Consider the following 18,977-nt stretch of genomic DNA (forward strand, 5'->3'; position numbering starts at 1 on the left):
TCCTTTAAGAGCTTCCCTCATAGCTCAGTCAGTAAAGAATCTACCTGCAATGCAGGAGAGCAGGGTTTGATTCCTGGGTCGAGAAGATTCCCTGGAAAAGGAAATGGCAACCACTCCAGAATTCTTGCCTGGAGAATCCCATGGATAGAGGAGCCTGACAGGCTACAGTCCATGGGGTCACAAGAGTCGGACACAACTTAGCGACTAAACCACCACCAATTTCCTTTAAGATTGACTGGTTTGATCTCCTTGCAGTCCAAGGGACTCTCAAGAGTCTTCTCCAATATCACAGTTCAGAAGCATCAATTCTTCAGGGTTCAGCCCTGTTTATGTGAGAGTTGGACCCAACTCTTACATCCATACATGACTACCGGAAAAAAGATAGCTTTGACTAGACGGACCTTTGTTGGCAAAGTAATGTCTCAGCTTTTTATTATGCTGTCTAGGTTGGTCATAGCTATTCTTCCAAGGAGCAAGTGTCTTTTAATTTCATGGCTGCAGTCACCATCTGCAGTGATTTTGGAGCCCAAGAAAATAAGTCTGTCACTGTTTCCATTGTTTCCCCATCTATTTGCCATGACATGATGGGACCGGATGCCATGATCTTTGTTTTTTGAATGTTGAGCTTTAAGCCAGCCTTTTCACTCTCCTATTTCACCTTCATCAAGGGGCTCTTTAGTTCCTCATCGCTTTCTGCCATAAGAGTAGTGTCATCTGCATATCTGAGGTTATTGATACTTTTCCCTGCAATCTTGATTCCAGCTTGTGCTTCATCAAAATTTGTGATATAATGGTATGTATACTTTTAAAGATTAACACGCTACAGAGGCTTCCCTGGTGGCTCAGTAGTAAAGAATCCGCCTGCCAATGCAGGAGACACAGGTTCACTCCTTGATCCGAAAAGATGCCACATGCTGCAGAGCAACTAAGCCCGTTGCCACAGCTGTTGAGCCTGTGCTCTCGAGCCTGGGAGCCGCAACTACTGAAGCCCATTTGCTCCCTAGAACCTGTGCTCAGCAACAAGAGAAGCCACCGCAATGAGAAGCCAGCTCACTGCAACTAAAGAGTAACCCCCGTTCACCGCAACTAGAGAAAAGCCTCACAGCAATGGAGACTCAGCACAGACATAAATAAATAAATAAAATTATTAAAAAGAAATTAAACACAATACAAAATGAGAAACTGCATTTAAAATACAGGCAAGTTATAGAGAGGGTCATACTGAGTGAAGTAAGTCAGACAGAGAAGGAGAAATATAATAATAACATCCCTTATATGTGGAATCTAAAAAGAAATGATACAAATGAACTTATTTACAAAACAGAGAGAGACTTACAGATTTAGAAAATGAATCTGTTGTTGCCAGGGGGAGGGGATAGTGAAAGGTTGTTGTTGAATCACGCAAAGACACCGAGATTCTTGGCCCCGGCCCCCAGAGGAGAAGAATTCAATCTGGGGCCAGAGATGAGGCTTGATCGCTCAGAGCTTTTGTGTAATAAAGTTTTATTAAAGTATAAAGGAGATAGAGAAAGCTTCTGACATAGGGATCAGAAGGGGGCAGAAAGAGTACCCCTCTGCTAGTCTTCAGCTGGATGTTATATAGTCACTAGCAGTCTGTTAATGAAAGAAAGGAATGTTTTAAAACTCAGAATGGCACCAGGCCCCTCACCCGTAAGATGTATTTTGGGATAATCTTGGCACCAAATGGTTCATCCTGGGCCATAAAATGATTAACTTGAATCTTGAAGAAGGGCAGATCACCATACAAATAGTTTCATTTACATAGATTAGGGGAACAATATCTGAGTAAAACATACTGGTTTGTCAAGTAGGTTCTGAGCCATGAGGCAGAACCGACTTGAAGATAGTTTGGGGTAAATGCATAGTATATTAGCATAGCTTAAGATAAACATTTCCATAAGAAAAATGCATTGGTTATCTGTAGGTTTGAGAATAGTTAACTTCAGGTAAAACCAGGTGTCATTATGGCAGCGCAGTATTTTAAGAGAAACCTCCTTTTAAATTTGTATACAGAAGGAAAAAATATTGCTAGTTTGTTTCCTCCTGCCACTTAAGAGAGAGAAAAATGTCTGACACTTGCAGGCTATTTCCTCGGTTTGGAGACCCCTGGCCTTCCTGCCTGTTACCCTCTCAGTAGTTAGGGAGTTTGGGAAGGTCATGTACACACTACCATATTTAAAATGGATAACCAACAAAGACCTACTGTACAGCACATGGAACTCTCCTCAGTGTTGGTGCCAGCCTGGATGGGAGCGGGGTTTGGGGGAGAAGGGATACATGTGTATGTATGACTGAGTCCCGTTACTGTTCGCCTGAAACTACTGTAGCATTGTTAATTGGCTGTACCCCAGTACAAAATAAAAACTTAACAAAAGTTTCCAAACCTAAAATAAATATAGACAAGTTAAAGTTAAAAAATTTTTAAAGACATGTTATTGTGAAAGTTTGAATAAAGCCGCTAGAATTTGGGGATGTTCATTGACACGTCTTCTACATATTGATCAACCAGTAAATGTGTCTTACTTTCTGGGAATGCCCAGAAAGCAGCACAGATGATTACATTACCAGTGTGATAATGGTGGCTCATGGTAAAGAATTTGCCAATGCGAGGAGACAAAGGAGACGTGGCTTTGATCCCTGGGTCAGGAAGATCTCCTGGAGGAAGAAATGGCAACATACTCCATACATACGGCTTCACTCTTTGGTGTCTAAGTGACTGGTAGGGACAGAGTTGCCTGCTGGTTGGCCAGCTGTGTCATAGGAGCATTTACAAACAGGTACTGTGATCACGTGCAAACAAACATCAGGTTAAATTACCCCGTTATTTCCGAAATAGTTGTGCTACCTCAAAATCTGTGACAAATGTGGTGTGATATGAAAATATCTGATTTTTATTGGTGACAAAGTCATAGGTACTGTTTTTACTAATGTGGTTTATTATCTGCAGTTGTGATTGAAAGGAAAGCTACATGTCATTTAAAAGTTAATGGTAGTAAGGATGAGGTATTTTTCCCATCCAGATTTTCAGATCTCTTAAAGGATCACAGGCTATCATAGAAGAAAATTTTAATTTGTATTTAATTTCATTGAAACTAACAGACTCACTAGAGATGTATTGTTTTGATTAGACTGAGTAAAAGTCATTGCATTTCTTACTAACTTAGGGAAACTTTGAATTTTGCTATTCAGGAATTGCACATGATTAAAAAATTATAAGGCCTACATTTTTAGGTTTGATTAATGCCAAGAATAATACCTTGTAATAGATTAGAGATTATATCTACATTTATGAGGACTCTAATTTATTGTGTTTTGTTGCTTTGGTTGATAACCACATAAGTATATCATAGCAATTTTTTTTAATTTAGAAGACCTATGTGAGTCTTACTTGCATATATTTCTAGTATGTCTTTATTTTTTTTGGCCACACTGCCCAGCTTGCAGTCTTAGTTCCCTGACCAGGGTTCACACCTGTACCCTCAGCAATGAAAATGCTGAGTCCTAGCCATTGGACCACCAGGAAATTCCCTTTAGTGTGTCTTCTAGATTTACAGTTAATGTCTGAAGTTTTCTCTACTAAATAGTGAGTGCTGTCAGGTACTATCTGTCGTAGACTAGATGAGGAACAGGGAAAAGAGCAACTTTTCAAACAGGAGTTTGAACGGAACCAAGATGTAAAGGGATGGTATGATTAGTGAGGTGAAGAAACAGGTCTAGTGTCCCAGTGCAGGTTCAAAGACACAGGAAGCAAAAATGCCATGGTACCTTCTGGAAAGGGCAGGAGGTTCATATGATGACTGATACGCAGGGGCACTGGCAGAGATAAGGCTGGAGAGCCAAGCAAGCCCCCAGCTTTGTGCTCTGCAGAGGAGCTCGACTTCATCCTAAAAAGTGTGGAGACCATGCAGTATCTTGAATGGGAAAATGATGTAATCAGTCATGTAGAGAATAAACTGGTTGGGGCATGGACATGAACACACACAAACATAATCTTTTGCTCAGAAGTGAATTAAAGAATTCAGGGGTGTTTAATCTTGTTCATATTAGGTCTTATTTTGAAGGTAGGATGGCATTCATTTAGGTCTTGGGAAGAATGTGATCACAGAAGATTTTTTTTTTTTTTTAAAAAAATTCTTATGAAACTTTTCATAGTAAACTCTGTACCAAATCATCTAGTTTTCACAGGCCATACCTTTTTTGTCATATTTAGTTCCACTTTTTTCCCACCTGAGTTATTATAAAGTAAATCCTTGACATGATATTTCATCCTTTAAGGATGCTTCATACATAATCACAATACTATTATTTTGCTAAGTAAATTCATAACAATTCATTAATGTCATTTTAATATATGAGGATATCAAGATTTTTATTTTATTTTTTTTAGCTTTTCTTTTTTGTTATGAAGCAGTACCTAGTCAGACTGAATTGATTGCTGATTGCATGGCTGAGTAGAATTTATGAAAAGTATTAGATGATATTCTTTCACATACACAATTCGAAGTGTGTGTTGTTTTCCTTAGGTGATGTGTAGTATGGGTAAATCTTAATGAAGTTTGGAGAATTGATGCCAGTTACTGCTAATGTAGTAACTGTACATGTTGAGAGTTGGAGGGGAGGTTTGCTGTGGTGTTTTGTCTGCTTTATTCATATTTTACCATCATTAATTCCATCCTTCCACCAGACTAATTTCTGACTTCACTTAATCTGTTACCTTCTCCCTCCTCAACCAGAGGATTCCAAAATTTGGTGAGAATAAAAAATTTAGAAATTAGTCTTCTGCCTTAAACAGAGATTTGGGAATTGGTAATTGAAACTATATGTATATTTTTTATATTAGAAACTCAGGTTACATTAAGTTTTTTATAAGCTACATTTTCTCCTTAGTATTTGTATCATGTTTAATAGGTATGAAGAGGCTGAAAAAGACTGCACACAAGCTGTCTTGTTAGATGGCTCATATTCTAAAGCTTTTGCCAGAAGAGGAACTGCAAGAACATTTTTGGGAAAGCTAAGTGAGGCCAAACAAGGTAAGACTATTTTTATAACAACTGGCTCTCTCTCTCCCTGTTGACACTCTCAAGTTATAGTAGCAGACATTTTTGTAGCCTTTCCACAGTTTGAGGATACAGAACTTGGAGAAGTACATTTTCTTTCACAGTTTAGGTTTGCAAGTTTGGAGAAATTGAGCTTCTATAGTGGGCCTGGTTATCTTCTAATAGCAGTACAGTCTGGCCAATTGTCAATCAAAATTAATGAAAAATTTGAATTATAGGTGAGAAGGAAAAAAGCAGGAAAAAGGCAAGAATGAAAAGAAAAGGAATCAACAATCAGGAGATAGAGGATAATTTGAGATCTGTAATGATACCTTTTTTCCTTGCTTGCTGCTGATTATTTTTTTTCACAATCTGTCTTTTTAGTATTTATTCTTAGTCATTTTGAAGAACCAGCTTATTTCTCTTGTGTATATTTTCTGTTTTATTTATTTCTGCTCTTTATTTCCTTCCTTCAGCGGTCTTTTGGCTTAATTTGCCAGTTTTCTAACTTACTGATGCATCAGTAGTTACATAGTTGATTTTCAGCCTTTGTTTTGTGACATGTTCATTTAAATCTGGCCCTTTAAAGTCTGGCTTCAACTGTAGCCCATGCATTTTTTTTTATTATGGTAAAATATACATAACATAGAATTTAGTGTTTAAGCCATTTTTAAGTGTACAATTCAATGCATTGAGTACATTCACCTTTTGTGCAACCATCACCATTGTACATCTCCAGAACGTTTTCATCATTCCATTTTGAATACTTTGTCATTTGACAGTAATTCTCTGTTGCCCCTTCACCAGCATTCTATTTTCTGTCTCTGAATTTGACTGTTCCAGGTACCTCATATGAGTAAAGAATCATAAAATAGTTATCCTTTTATATCTGGCTTACTTCACTTAGTGTGTCTCCAAGACTCATCCATATTGTAGCATATATCAGAATTGGATTCCTTTTTAAGTCTGAATAATATTCCATGATCTGGAATTCTCTTAGATTCTCTCTTACATTTGGTGAGTTACCCCATCATTTGTTATCAGTGTGAGCTTTGATAAGCAGATGACCTCCAGCCCTGAGGCCTCAGTTGTGTCATTATGAAGTGAAATTGTAGTGAAGCTTACCTGAGAATTGATATAAAGCAAAGAGAAAAGCACTCAATAAGCGTTAGTTCTTATTATTGCTCACCAGTTTCCTAGCATCCCGAGTAAAGCTTCTTGAGATGTAGGTATGTGGTTATTAACTAAATATATGATTTCTTGAACTCCGTAAGGTGTTTGCACTAATTTATTATGTTTCTTAAAAATTTGTTTTAGATTTTGAAACTGTTTTACTTTTGGAGCCTGGAAATAAACAGGCAGTAACTGAACTTTCCAAAATTAAAAAGGTAAGCGTTCTTTCCACCAAAATATGGTCCTATCTTCTGAAGCATAAATGCTTTTATTTGTTGTGTGATTAACTTGAGAATATTTTGATAGTCATAATTACAAATTTATTTTCAAGGAATTAATTGAGAAAGGACACTGGGATGATGTCTTTCTTGATTCTACTCAAAGGCAAAATGTGATAAAACCCATTGATAATCTGCCTCATCTTGGATCAACTGTAAGTAAACCTGAATTTTTCTCCTTGCTATTTAAATATCACTGGTATAATAAACTGAGTTGAAACAAGCTGTTGAATTAGTAGGTCTCTTAAAAGATATGTTGAGATCTCTTCCTAGAACCAGTTTTAGAATCTTAAAAAAATACTTCTTAGGAATATTGGCATAAGAAAATTGGAGGAAATAGAACTGTTTTAAGTTCTGTCATAACTTTTTAAAGTGTCCTTTAATTTAACACTAAATATTTCTTCATATTTTCTGATTAAAAAGAAATTTGAAGCAGTTGTGCGTTTTGTAATTAAATGGCTTTTATTTCTTTTACTGTTCTTATTTGAGATTGGGATTTTATTACAGTATAGTCTTGCAACTTCTGTGGGGTTAGACCTAAAATGAACACTTTGGCAAAAATCTAGTACAGGCATCCCTCATTTTATTGCACTTTGCAGATACTGCACTTTTTACAGATTGAAGATTTGTGGCAACCCTCTGCTGTGCAAGTCTGTTGGCACCATTTTCCCAATAGTATTTTCTTTACTTTCTGTCTTTGTGTCACATTTTGGTAATTCTCTCAATATCTCAAACTTTTTTGTTAATATTATATTTGTTATGGTGCTCTGTGATCAGTGATCTTTGTTACTATTACAAAAAGATTATAAGGATGAAGGCTCAGATGATGGTTAGCATTGTTTTGCAATAAAAAAATTTTAAGTTATATACATTGTTTTTTTAAAGACATGCTGCTATTTCACACTTAAAAGAGTATGGTATAGTGTAAACATAACTTGTATTATGCATTAAGAAACCAAAAGCTTTAGGTGACTTGCTTTATTGCAATATTCACTTTATGTGATAGTTTGTAACTGAACCTGCAGTATCTCTAAGGTATACCTGTATAGGCAGAATTATTCTTAAGAATATGTGCTGCATGTTGTTTTTAGTATACCATACTGTTTTTTATTAAGTCTAACAAAACCAGCTTTTCCTGCAGTACTGGAACGGAAAGAGTAGATGGTAAAATTCAGTGATTTGTCTTGTGTTGGACTTTTAAAATTGAATCATTTAAGGCATGTATTATTATAGATATATACACGTGTTAGTCTCTCAGTCGTGTCTGACTCTTTGTGACCCTATGGACTGTAGCATGCCAGGCTCCTCTGTCCATGGGATTTTCCAGGCAAGAATACTGGAGTGGGTTGCCATTTCCTTCTCCAGGGGATCTTCCTGACTCAGGGATTGAACATGCATCTCTTATGTCTCCCGCATTGGCAGGCGGGTTCTTTGCCACTAGCGCCACCTGGGAATTCATGTATATGTGTATATGAATTTATATATATACATATAAATTTGCCTGGTAATTTCTGATGTTTTCTTAGTATCATATATGGAAAGATAAAATACATATAAAAAAGTACCCAGGACAAATTAAAATTTAAAGGATAAAGTGAACATCTATGAAACCACCAACTGGGTCAAAAAATTGAAACGTGTCAGCCTCCAGAAACTTCCCTGTGTGCTCTTCACTGATCATGATTCCCTCCCTGCCCCTTGGAAGTAACTGTTAATGCATGGATGATGCTTTGAAAGAAATGCTGATTTTACAATGAAGTCAGGGCAGATATTTTTATCCTCCTTTTACTAAGGAAGAAGGCGAGGCAAAGAAAGTGTTTTGCCAAGTTCTTATTTCAAGTAACGAACAGAGGAATTCTTTAATACATTTTCTGGGTTCTTATTTTGACTTCATTCCTGAATTTTCTGAGATAATATTTCATGTGCCAGGCATAAATCTAGTTGCTTTTATACATTACATTCATTGTCACACATCATATTTATTACCTATTATTCTATTTTTTACAGTAAAGGTGATTAAATGTTCAATGTGATTTATACTTTTACATTTCTGTAAAATTTTGTCACAAAAATTAATTCCAAACTTTTAAAAAAATAAGCCTTTGTCACACTTTGCTTGTCCATAATTATAAAAACACTGCCACGTGGTAAGTCAAATATCTGTATGGAAGAATGTTCTGTGGCCAGTGTATCCTAAACAGCTTTTATAAATCTGTTGAGTTCTGTCCTCCCTCAGGTTGTAAATCAATTATGTTAGTAATTGTGAAAATGCAACATGAATTTTAATGTTTTGTGGCTGAATCTCAAAACAGAACACCTCCATGAATTGAGAGATCTGGGGTTAACCATTTTGTAACTGATCCAACACAAGCAAAATCATTATCTTAGTAGGAATGGGAAAATTTGCTCTTTATTTTTGTAGTAGGTCTCTGTTTTAAAATCTGGGGATTATTTTAAAAATAGTATGGCAGTTTGGTATGATGCTTTTGGTTTGATTTGAGTCCCACCTGATAAAGGCTTCCTAGGTGGCACTAGTGGTAAAAACAAAAACAAAAACAAAAAAACCCTTTTGCCAGTTCAGGAGACACAGGTTCGATTCCTGGATCAGGAAGATCCCTTGGAAAAGGAAATGCAACCCACTCCAGTATTCTTGCCTGGAGAATCCCATGGACAGAGGAGCCTGGCAGGCTATAGTTCATAGGGTTGCAGAGTCGGATACAACTGAAGCAACTTAGGCAGGCAGACCACTTCATAAGCTTTAAAATCTTAGGCAAGTATGATACCTATGTGACTTTTTCTGCTTAAGCTGAAAATTACTCATAGGTTAGTTGATATCAAAGAAAATGATGTCCAGGAATGCTAAGGCAGTTTCAGGTGAAAGAAATGTTAATTTCCTTTTCAGTCCTTTGTGTGGCCTTTGTGTGAGGCCACCTGAACACTGAGGAAAGTGGTCAGGAAAGGGGTTACTTTATTCAAGCGAGAGGCTCACCCACGGAGTTCTGTGCTTAAGGGCTGCACGTTTGACTACTTTTGGCATGTCTTCTCTAGAGAGACTGTAGGTGAGCAGTAATCTAGACCTGCTGGGCCTGGAGTTCCTAGATAGGAAATAAGTTAGTTTCCACTAATTTATTTTCTGTTATTCTATTTTCATTTTCCTGTTTTTCCATATGAAAATTTCACCTTTCTACTTGGTCTTTCTTCTCTTTCTGTTTATTTTCATTTCTGTTTTCTTTTTCTTGAAATGGTCATAAAGCTAAAGAATGGTCATAAGCTAAAGAAAATGTTATGTTTCTAACTTTTAATTTAAAAAGAGATGAATTCGGGAATTCCCTGGTGGTCCAGTGGTTAGGACTCTGTTTTCATTGTCAGCTGCCGGGGCTCAGTCCCTGGTTGGGGCACTGAGATCCCACAGGCTGTGAGGTGTGGCCAGAAAAAAAGAATTTATGCTTTTATGTTTTCTTATATCTTTCAGCTATAGTGGTATCTTTTATGTTTTTCTCCTTTTACCAGTATACTGTTATCCCCTCATCCCTCCCAGCCATCATCAGTAACATTGAGCAGCTCTCAGGAGCCAGTGGTCTACCCTTAAACAGATCATCTGTTAGGAAATTTATTAACTTGGGTCAATTTACACATTGTCATTGACAGGATTTAGGTTTTGTTTTTTGCCTCATGGTGTGACATGCAGGATGTTAGTTCCCTGAACAGGGATTGAACCTGTGTCCCCTGCAGTGGAAGTGCACAGTCTTAACCACTGGACTGCCAGGGAAGTCCCCAGGGTTTGGTTTTAAATGGGACTGCATCAATATAATTCAGTAGTTGTAGTCTCTTTTTTTATAGTCTGTCTTTAACACTATTTTTTAACATTAACATGTCCATTCTTGGTCAATATTTTGATAGAAAGCTTACTGGTTTTGATAGTTCTCAGCAAAGCAGAGGCCTTAGATTAACATGACTCTCCTTTAGAACTGCTAGAACTGCTAACAGGATTCTGTTAACAAATTTATAATAGCTTCTTTATTTATGTATATTCATCCAGTAACACTCAGTTGTTACCATTAGGTCGTTTCTTAGTTATGCTAGTGTAATGTCTGGTTTTAACACTGAGTTTAGTATAAAAGGTTTTTATATTTCAACTTTTTAATTTAAAATTCAGTCGTATAGTTGGGATGAAAACAATATACTGAAGAAAGTCTTTTTTTAAAAATTAAAGTATTACGTGTAAGCTGAGGAAGAAATTGAAAATGTTTAACATCTGTTATGATTAAAATAAATAGTGAATGCTATTTATTTTAATAAATTAAAAACCATTATTATGGTCAAGTACTTACCAACTTTGTGAATATTATTTGACAAATCTTTAATCCTGGGCTGGTTTTATCCAGCTGCTACATATGAAGAAGATGCAGTTAGGTTTAAATATTGGTCTCTTTCATCCAGAATGCTGTTTATTGCCTGACCTTGTTCTGCTTAGCTAGCGTACAGTACTGATGTCATTTGGCCGTATTTTTTCTTGGTTTTGTTGCCTCTGGGATAAACTCAAGACTTCTTGAGATGGTACACAAATCCCTTTGTAAGCTGTCTTTAAGCAGCCTTTGCAGCTTTGTCTCACCGCTCCTCCCCTTGCACCAGCCGTGGTGGACGCCTCACCTTCCACTGGCCACGCTGTGCCCTATCACACTGCCAGTCCTGTGTGATTTTTCTGTGAAGCTCCCTGATGTCAATTTTTATCTTCCTTCTTCTGTTCTTTGGGCACCCTGTACCTTCACCTTTTATAGTGCCTTCTAATTATTTCTACATGCACCGTCTTTCCTCCATTTAGACATGTATATGGTAGGTGCTGTGATGCTTTTTGTTCTTTGCATTCTCAGAGGGTATGACTCCAGATTGAATTTACTTACAGCTGGAATATTGGCTGAAAGAACATTGTAACCTTTTAATTTGTGACCCTAAAATAAGAAACCTTTGTATATTGATGTAAAGAATTGATTTTATTGTTTTAGAAGCCACTCAAGAAGGTTATTATTGAAGAAACTGGTAATTTGATACAGACTGTTGATGTGCCGGATAGCACTGCTACTGTGGCTGCTCCAGAGTGTAATCCTGTTACCCTGGCAAGTGTAACAGCGACCACAGGCATGACAAATAAGAACTCGAGCCAAGATGACCTTTTGCCCACAAGTGATGTCCCAAAAGCCAAAGTATTGAAAATAGAAGAAATCAGCGATACTTCAGCTCTTCAGTGAGTAGAAATACTCTTATTTGATAATCATCTGAATGGCAATAATTCCACTGTCAAAAAATTGACAGTACTGATAAGACTTCTGGTTGTATTCTTCCTCATAACCTTTTGAACTATCCAACTTTAGATTCTGTTCTTTTTTATTCTTTTTACTTAAATGTAAGAGAGGTTTTGCTGAACGAATTATCATTATTCCTTTACCATAGTGAGGAATTTAGAAATAATAACAGTACCTTGAACAAATTGATTTCATCTATTTTCTTTTCTAAAACTTAAGTAAATATGTTTCACTTGGTAATTCAGCAAAAATTTTTAATTTTTGAAGGGAAGCTTCATAAACAATGTAGAATTTAGGCATTGTCATTATTCTAGCCTTTGATATTTATGATTATTTTTAGGCTCTTTAAATTTTGTTCAGAATTATTTAAAAAGTCATGTATTTTTTTAATCATGAGAATATAAAAGACATAGATTAATAGTTTACTTTGGGGTATTGAAATTTTATTATATATTCTTGCTTTGCTACTCAACAGTCCTATTAAAAACATTGTTTTTAAACTTTGAATTCTAGTAGTTCTATTTAGAGTGATAGTATAGATTGTAGGAAAACTTTTAAGTAGGCAGACTTTTTTTTAAAGGAGGAAGCATTTCTTTCTTTTTGAAATCTTTCTTGAAACTATGATAATTCAGATAGTTCAGAGTGAAAGGTTGAGTTGTGAGTATATGTGATATAATAATGCAGTATGGGTTTCCCTGGTGGCTCAGACGGAAAAGAATCTACCTGCAATGTGGGAGACCCAGGTTCGATCCCTGGGTTGGGAAGATCCCCTGGAGAAGGGAATGGCAACTCACTCCGGTCTTCTTGTCTGGAGAATTCCATGGCCAGAGGAGCCTGGTGGAATACAGTCCATGGGTTTGCAAAGAGTCAGACACGACTGAGCACTAACACTGTTACTACTAATGCAGTGTATGGAAATAGTTTGTCAAAAGGTGGCAAGGCTGTTAGCCCAGCTAAAGAGAATAGGCAGTACATAGTCAGCACACGAAAGTTTGTAGAAGTATAATGTCTTGCCAAAATTATACATATATTATCAGCTGAAAGAATTTACTACTGGTAGAATATAAATAGATAACACACTATTAATAAAGTCAGAAATTTTAGAATCTCTATTGATGTTTCTGTATATAAACTTTGACTGTTTGTGTTTCTTTTCTGATTATTTGATACCTCTGAAATATTTCAGCTCTCATGTCAATTTGAAAAAGGATGTATGTCAGTCTTTGAGTGAGAAGATTCCTACAGAGGTAGACAAAGCACCTGCTCAGTTTATCAGGACTGTTCTTCCTCCAGTTCCTGCAAACTCATTTCAGCTTGAATCTGATTTCAGACAACTGAAAAGTTCTCCAGATATGTTGTATCAGTACTTGAAGGTAAGAGGTAGGAAGCTAGTAGTTCTCTTGTAAGTTAGAGGTCAAAGAACTTCTTTTGTCGCCATATAATAATAGGGTTGTATTTGCTTTGTGAACAGTATGATTCTGTGCTTCCCTGATAGCTCAGTTGGTAAAGAATCTGCCTGCATTGCAGGAAACCCCGGTTTGATTCCTGGGTCGGGAAGATCCGTTGGAGAAGGGATAGGCTACCCACTCCAGTATTCTTGGGCTTCCCTGGTGGCTCAGCTGGTAAAGAATCTGCCTGCAATGCGGGAGACCTTGGTTCGATCCCTGGGTTGGGAAGATCCCCTGGAGAAGGGAAAGGCTACCCACTCCAGCATTCTGAGTGACTTTCACTTTCACGTCTCTTTCACAGTGTGATTGTAGAAAATGCTCTTAGCCCTTGCCTAATAAATATATCATCCTGATCAGGCACATACATCATCCTGATCAGGCCATTTTAAGTATTTGCAACCAGGGAACTTTTGGAAATAGGTTCTGTGTTAAATTCTGTTTTGTAACAGAAACAATCTAATTTCATACATCAGGACTTAAACTTAATTCTCCATTCTTTAAGATGAGGAAAGAAGCTAAAATACAGTGAGTGCCTTCTGTGTGCTAAACTATGCTTACAATATTTAGGTAATCATTCTCCTGAAAATGAACTTTTATTTGCTCAAGGAAGAGTCAAATCATATGAAATTCACCAAATAATGGATTTTTTAGCACTTTTTCAAGTGTAATTACTGTAATAATTTCTTATAATTGGTATGTAATGTTTCAAAATATATTATCTCATGTAGATCTATTTTTTAAACTCTTTTTATTGCTCCTTGAGCTCTCTTGTTTCCTATTTCTCTTGGGTGATATACGTCTCTCCATGAGATTTTTCTGTGAATTGAGCAGAGTAACTATCTTACAGTCCCTCTAACTTTCTGTCATAGTTACATTTCAGTGTGATTCCCCATTATTATTCATTAAATACTTATGCATAGTAGTTATTCTTTACTATGTTGATCTAAGCAATTATTATATAAATAATTTGTGATTGGGAATATTGCCATAATTTTCTAACTCCTTATTATTTTTCCCAAGCAAATTGAACCATCTTTGTATCCCAAGTTGTTTCAGAAAAATCTAGATCCAGATGTATTCAACCAAATCATTAAAATTCTGCATGACTTTTACATTGAGTAAGTAAATTTAGTTATACTTTCCTACTGTAATGCTCAGCTACTTTTAGTTATTTGGAAAATTCATCCTTTTTGGTATCATACTGCTACCTTTTATTTTGCAGAATTAGCTATATTGTAAAGTTTACTGTTGCAGTAATGTAAAGAAATACAAGTATAAACATGAAAAGGGAAATGATTAGGAGAAAAAAGGACTTACAGATTTTTTTAGAGAAAGGTGGAGTATAGAAGTGACAAGTATTATAGCAGATTAATAATGTCTCTTCTATGCCTCACATTTAAGAATACTAGTTTCTTCAGTTGACTTGATAAGCTCTTTATTTGGGCACTTAAAATATAGACAGTGTGCAGGAACAAAAGATAAATGAAGACTTTATTTATATATAATTAGAAATATTAGTTTAGTAAGCAGAACTAAATGAGCTGCTTTTAATTGATCATTTGCTTTTTATTTGGACTTCAGGAAAGAAAAGCCATCACTCATCTTTGAAATCTTAAAAAGACTTTCTGAACTAAGAAGGTTTGATATGGCAGTGATGTTTATGTCAGAATCTGAGAAGAAAAGTGAGTTCTATAGAAAAAGCTTTTCCTTTACTCTTTATTCTTGTGTGTTCCTTTATTTAACAAATGATAGAAAATATTTATTGAATGTCAGTTATGTACAAAGTGTGTGCAATTTAATTGCAGTTTAATTAAATTGAGTTACAGTTAAATTAGGTAAAATTTTTCAGTCTGAAAACAACATTGTGAGGTGTAGGTATGATTATCATTTTGCTCTTACAAAAGGGGAAACTGAGGAAAATATAGGTAAGGAACTTGATTGAGGTTCCACAGCTAGGAAGCCAGACCCAGGATTTAAACCAAGGTGGTCTGAACTCTTCTACTTGAAAATATAGTATCAGTGTAATGGTTGAGCTTCTGGCATGCTGGAACATGTACAGGGTCCCTGCCATAGGAGCATGCAGTGGGGTGTGGGTACATAGGTGATCGCAACCATTTTTTTTGGCTAATATCTTTGAGTTTGTTTGATTTAAGCTGAATTCTCAAAAAACTACTGGAGTCAGATGAAGGGAGTGAGGATGTGTAGAGGTTTTGAGGCAGGAGAGGGCAAATTGAACTCAGAAAATTAAAAAGAGTGCAGTGTGGCTGAATTGTAGAGTTAGAGGGTAAAGAGAGGCAGGTGATGAACTTGAAGAATTATATCCCTTATTTATTTCTATATCTCAGTCTTTGGCATAAAGTGTCAGTTTTGGGGAACCCTAATTTAAGTAAAATCAAACTATGGAGATACTTCAATTACAGTTGTCCCTTGAACAGTGTGGGAGTTAGGGGAACGAGCCCTCCACACAGTTGAAAATCTACATACAATTTTACAGTCAGTCCACAGCATCTGAGATTCTTCATCCAGATTCAGTCAACTCTGGATCATGTAGTACTATAGTATTTCTACTGAAAAATACCCATCTGTAAGTGGATCTGTGCAGTTCAAACTCATGTTGTTCAAGGGTCAATGGTACTCAAGAGTTTTAAGCTATAGTCTAGTTTTAGAAAGAGAAAAATCATTAGAATGCACCTCCTGGACTAAACACATTTGAGCTCCTTTTCTGTCTCTTCTTTATGTTTGTAGCAGTGACATTGAGTCTGAATCACTAAAGAAAATACTCTTTATGTTGTATTTAAGGAAGTGGTCCTAGTTTAGAGAGATTCTTAATAAACTTAAACCAAAAGAATTCTCTGCTTAATCTTTAGTTAATCAGAAACAGTCCCTGAAATTCCCTGAAGGTATTGGTTTGTTATTACTATTCTGACTTCATTTTCTATCACTGTTTAAAGTCATTCTGTCTACCTCACTGACTGTGTTTTTTAATGTACCAAGTTGCCAGGCTTCTTGTAGCCTCAGGGTCTTTGTGTTTGCTGTTTCTCTCAGCCGGGACTATCCTTCCCTGCCTCTTCTTCATTTCATTCAGGTTCCACCTAATAGGCACTGCCTCAGAGTCACCTTTCCTCACAGGCCTGCTCAAAATAACTGCCCGCCTCCCCTTCCTCCTCACTGTCTGTCATCTTGCCTGGCTTTGTTTTCTTCATAAGACAGAACTACAATAGTGGACAGTATTTTAAGTGTGTATTATTTCTCTATCCCTAATAGAATGAAAGCTCCATGACAGCAGGAATGTTTATCTACCTTGTTCTCTGGGTCTCAGGGTATTAGAATAGTGCTTAGTACATAAAAACCTTAGCATGAGTGCTTGACTGAATGGATTTCTTGTCACTATGATGTGGTTACTTGAAGTGTACTCAAAGAATGTGAGTTGGTCTTCCAAACTGGCCTACCAACAGTACTGTCTTGGTTGGATCACCACTCTCTGCTAGGTTACACATGGAAGCATTTAGAGTAGTTTCTAGCATGTAACTAAATATTCAATAAATAGTAGCTATTGTTGTCTTTTATTATCATTGTTATTAGTAACAACTGTTAGCTAGTTTTAATGTTGAGGGATATAGTATGAACTCTATAGCAGTGTTTTCCAAAATGTTAACTGTGGACAGTTCACCTGTATGAAAAATAAAGATTTTATATGACTCATAGGGAAATCTTATTTTTAACTTTTAATTGTTATATATTTTATTATATATTTTAAAAATATATAGCTTACCCATCAAACATGATTTTTGTGGATATTACTGCTAATTGTCTATTTATAGTAGTGATAAAAATTTTTATTTTGAAATAAAATGATTAAAGTTTGAAAAACAGTTAATTGGAATATTAAGTAAATAAAAGTATACTTTTTATACGGGGCAAAAATCTTTAAGGTAGTACAGAATGAATTATGTTTAATCTGCAAAGTTCATGTCATTAAGGATATAGGGAAAATTGTTTATTGCTAAAGCAAAATATTCTGGCAAGAAGCATCATTGGGTTGCTGTATAATTTTCTGTTCTCAGGTTGGTTCTTTAAATATCTGAGTTAGAATTTACACATAACCCTAATGATTGCTTTAAAATGTAAAAAGTATTTAACAGACTTGATTATTCCTTTTAATTTTTGCTTTACTTTTTAAAAATGGAGATTAAAATGAAATTTTTTTCTTTTTCAGTTACACGTGTATTATTCAATCACATAGACAAATCAGGATTGAATGATAACTCTGTTGAAGAACTCAAGAAAAGATACGGTGGTTGATTTCCATTTTTGCTGAAATTATTGCCTCTTTAAATTTCATATGTAAATTTTTTTCTACTGAAATTAAATGTTTTGCTTTTTAAGAAAATTAAATCATACAGAAAAAGGACTGTTTCTGGACATAAGCTAATTAAGTGTAAAGTGAATTGTGATTAGTGAGAAATATACTTAAGTGAACTATTTATAAGCTTTTTCTGAAAATAAAAATATAAATAATGAGGTACACTTGTAAAGATCAGTATTTTATTTTGTAAGTCACTTTAAATGTTTAGAGTATTCTTCAGTGCCTCATGTTACATTATTTTTATATTTTTATGAGTTTTTGTAACCACCTGATAAGGTTGCTTCATAAGCATATAATAAAAGTATATTTATAGAGAATTAGGTAGATAATCATGTTGTTTCAGTATAAAATGGTTTCATATCATTGTGCCAGTTCACTAACATAAAATTGCTTAGTTGCAGGATGTGTATTTTTAGTCTTTATTTTGAAGGAAGACTTTATTATTTAGACTTTTTAAAAGATTAGTTAGAGTCACAGCTTCCTTAAATTTTAATGCTACAGTTTTTTTTCCATATGATATCCATGCTGCTGCTGCTGCTAAGTTGCTTCAGTCATGCCCGACTCTGTGCGACCCCACAGATGGCAGCTTACCAGGCTCCCCCATCTCTGGGATTCTCCAGGCAAGAACACTGGAGTCAGTTGCCATTTCCTTCTCCAATGCATGAAAGTGAAAAGTGAAAGTGGAGTCGCTCAGTTGTGTCCGACTCTTTGCAACCGCATGGACTGTAGCCCACCAGGCTCCTCCGTCCATGGGATTTTCCAGGCAAGAGTACTGGAGTGGGGTGCCATTGCCTTCTCCGATGATATCCATGTTATATGTCAAATATAAGACAGATGGTCTAAAGCAAGGTGGAAATGTTTAAACACTTGGAATTTTCAGGTAGTAATTAGCATATAGCTTGCGTGTAAATGGTTCATGCGAGTGTGGTGACTGAACTTTTGAAATCTGGGCTAATGTTCTATTTATCCTTGTTCTGCATGGTACCTGGCCCAGTCCTTTGCATAAAGCTAGGTGCTCACTTGATATTTGTAAAATTTAATGGGACGGAGGGCAAGAATCAATTTTAGTAAATATTCAAACTAGCAACCTAGCAAATTTTGGGCATCCTGTAAATATTGCTAAAATAAAATTAATTTTAGAGACCTCTGGTCACCATCCTATAGCTGTTGTTAGCGTCAACAAGACAGTCAAATTTAAGACTTTATTTTTGTTGCACCATACATATTTTATGCTTGTAATTACTTGAGGAATGATCAATCTGTTTAAAAAAGATAATTTCCCCAGTTCATGGTATAACTTATTAAGATGATCATAAGTTGTATAGCCCAATGTTTTACAACATACTTGGAGCTTA

General features: G+C 35.8%; 1 protein-coding gene across 2 annotated transcripts in view; it reads left to right on the plus strand.

Annotated features, from left to right (window-relative positions):
• RPAP3 (RNA polymerase II associated protein 3) overlaps nucleotides 1-17,781 on the plus strand; it is a 37,322-nt gene extending 19,541 nt beyond the window's left edge. Inside the window, exons 10-17 of one of the 2 annotated variants that reach the window (XM_010837517.1) lie at nucleotides 4,930-5,051; nucleotides 6,375-6,445; nucleotides 6,562-6,663; nucleotides 11,512-11,750; nucleotides 12,995-13,181; nucleotides 14,277-14,374; nucleotides 14,838-14,938; nucleotides 17,473-17,781. In XM_010837517.1, coding sequence (XP_010835819.1) covers nucleotides 4,930-5,051; nucleotides 6,375-6,445; nucleotides 6,562-6,663; nucleotides 11,512-11,750; nucleotides 12,995-13,181; nucleotides 14,277-14,374; nucleotides 14,838-14,938; nucleotides 17,473-17,558 — 1,006 coding nt within the window. In that variant the 3' untranslated portion in view covers nucleotides 17,559-17,781. The remainder of the gene's footprint in view (nucleotides 1-4,929; nucleotides 5,052-6,374; nucleotides 6,446-6,561; nucleotides 6,664-11,511; nucleotides 11,751-12,994; nucleotides 13,182-14,276; nucleotides 14,375-14,837; nucleotides 14,939-17,472) is intronic. The other variant, XM_010837518.1, reaches the window with a different exon arrangement.
• Nucleotides 17,782-18,977: the final 1,196 nt, after the last annotated feature.

This window comes from Bison bison, unplaced genomic scaffold, assembly GCF_000754665.1.
Source record: "Bison bison bison isolate TAMUID 2011002044 unplaced genomic scaffold, Bison_UMD1.0 scf7180017864077, whole genome shotgun sequence".
Classification (NCBI taxonomy): Eukaryota; Metazoa; Chordata; class Mammalia; order Artiodactyla; family Bovidae; genus Bison; species Bison bison.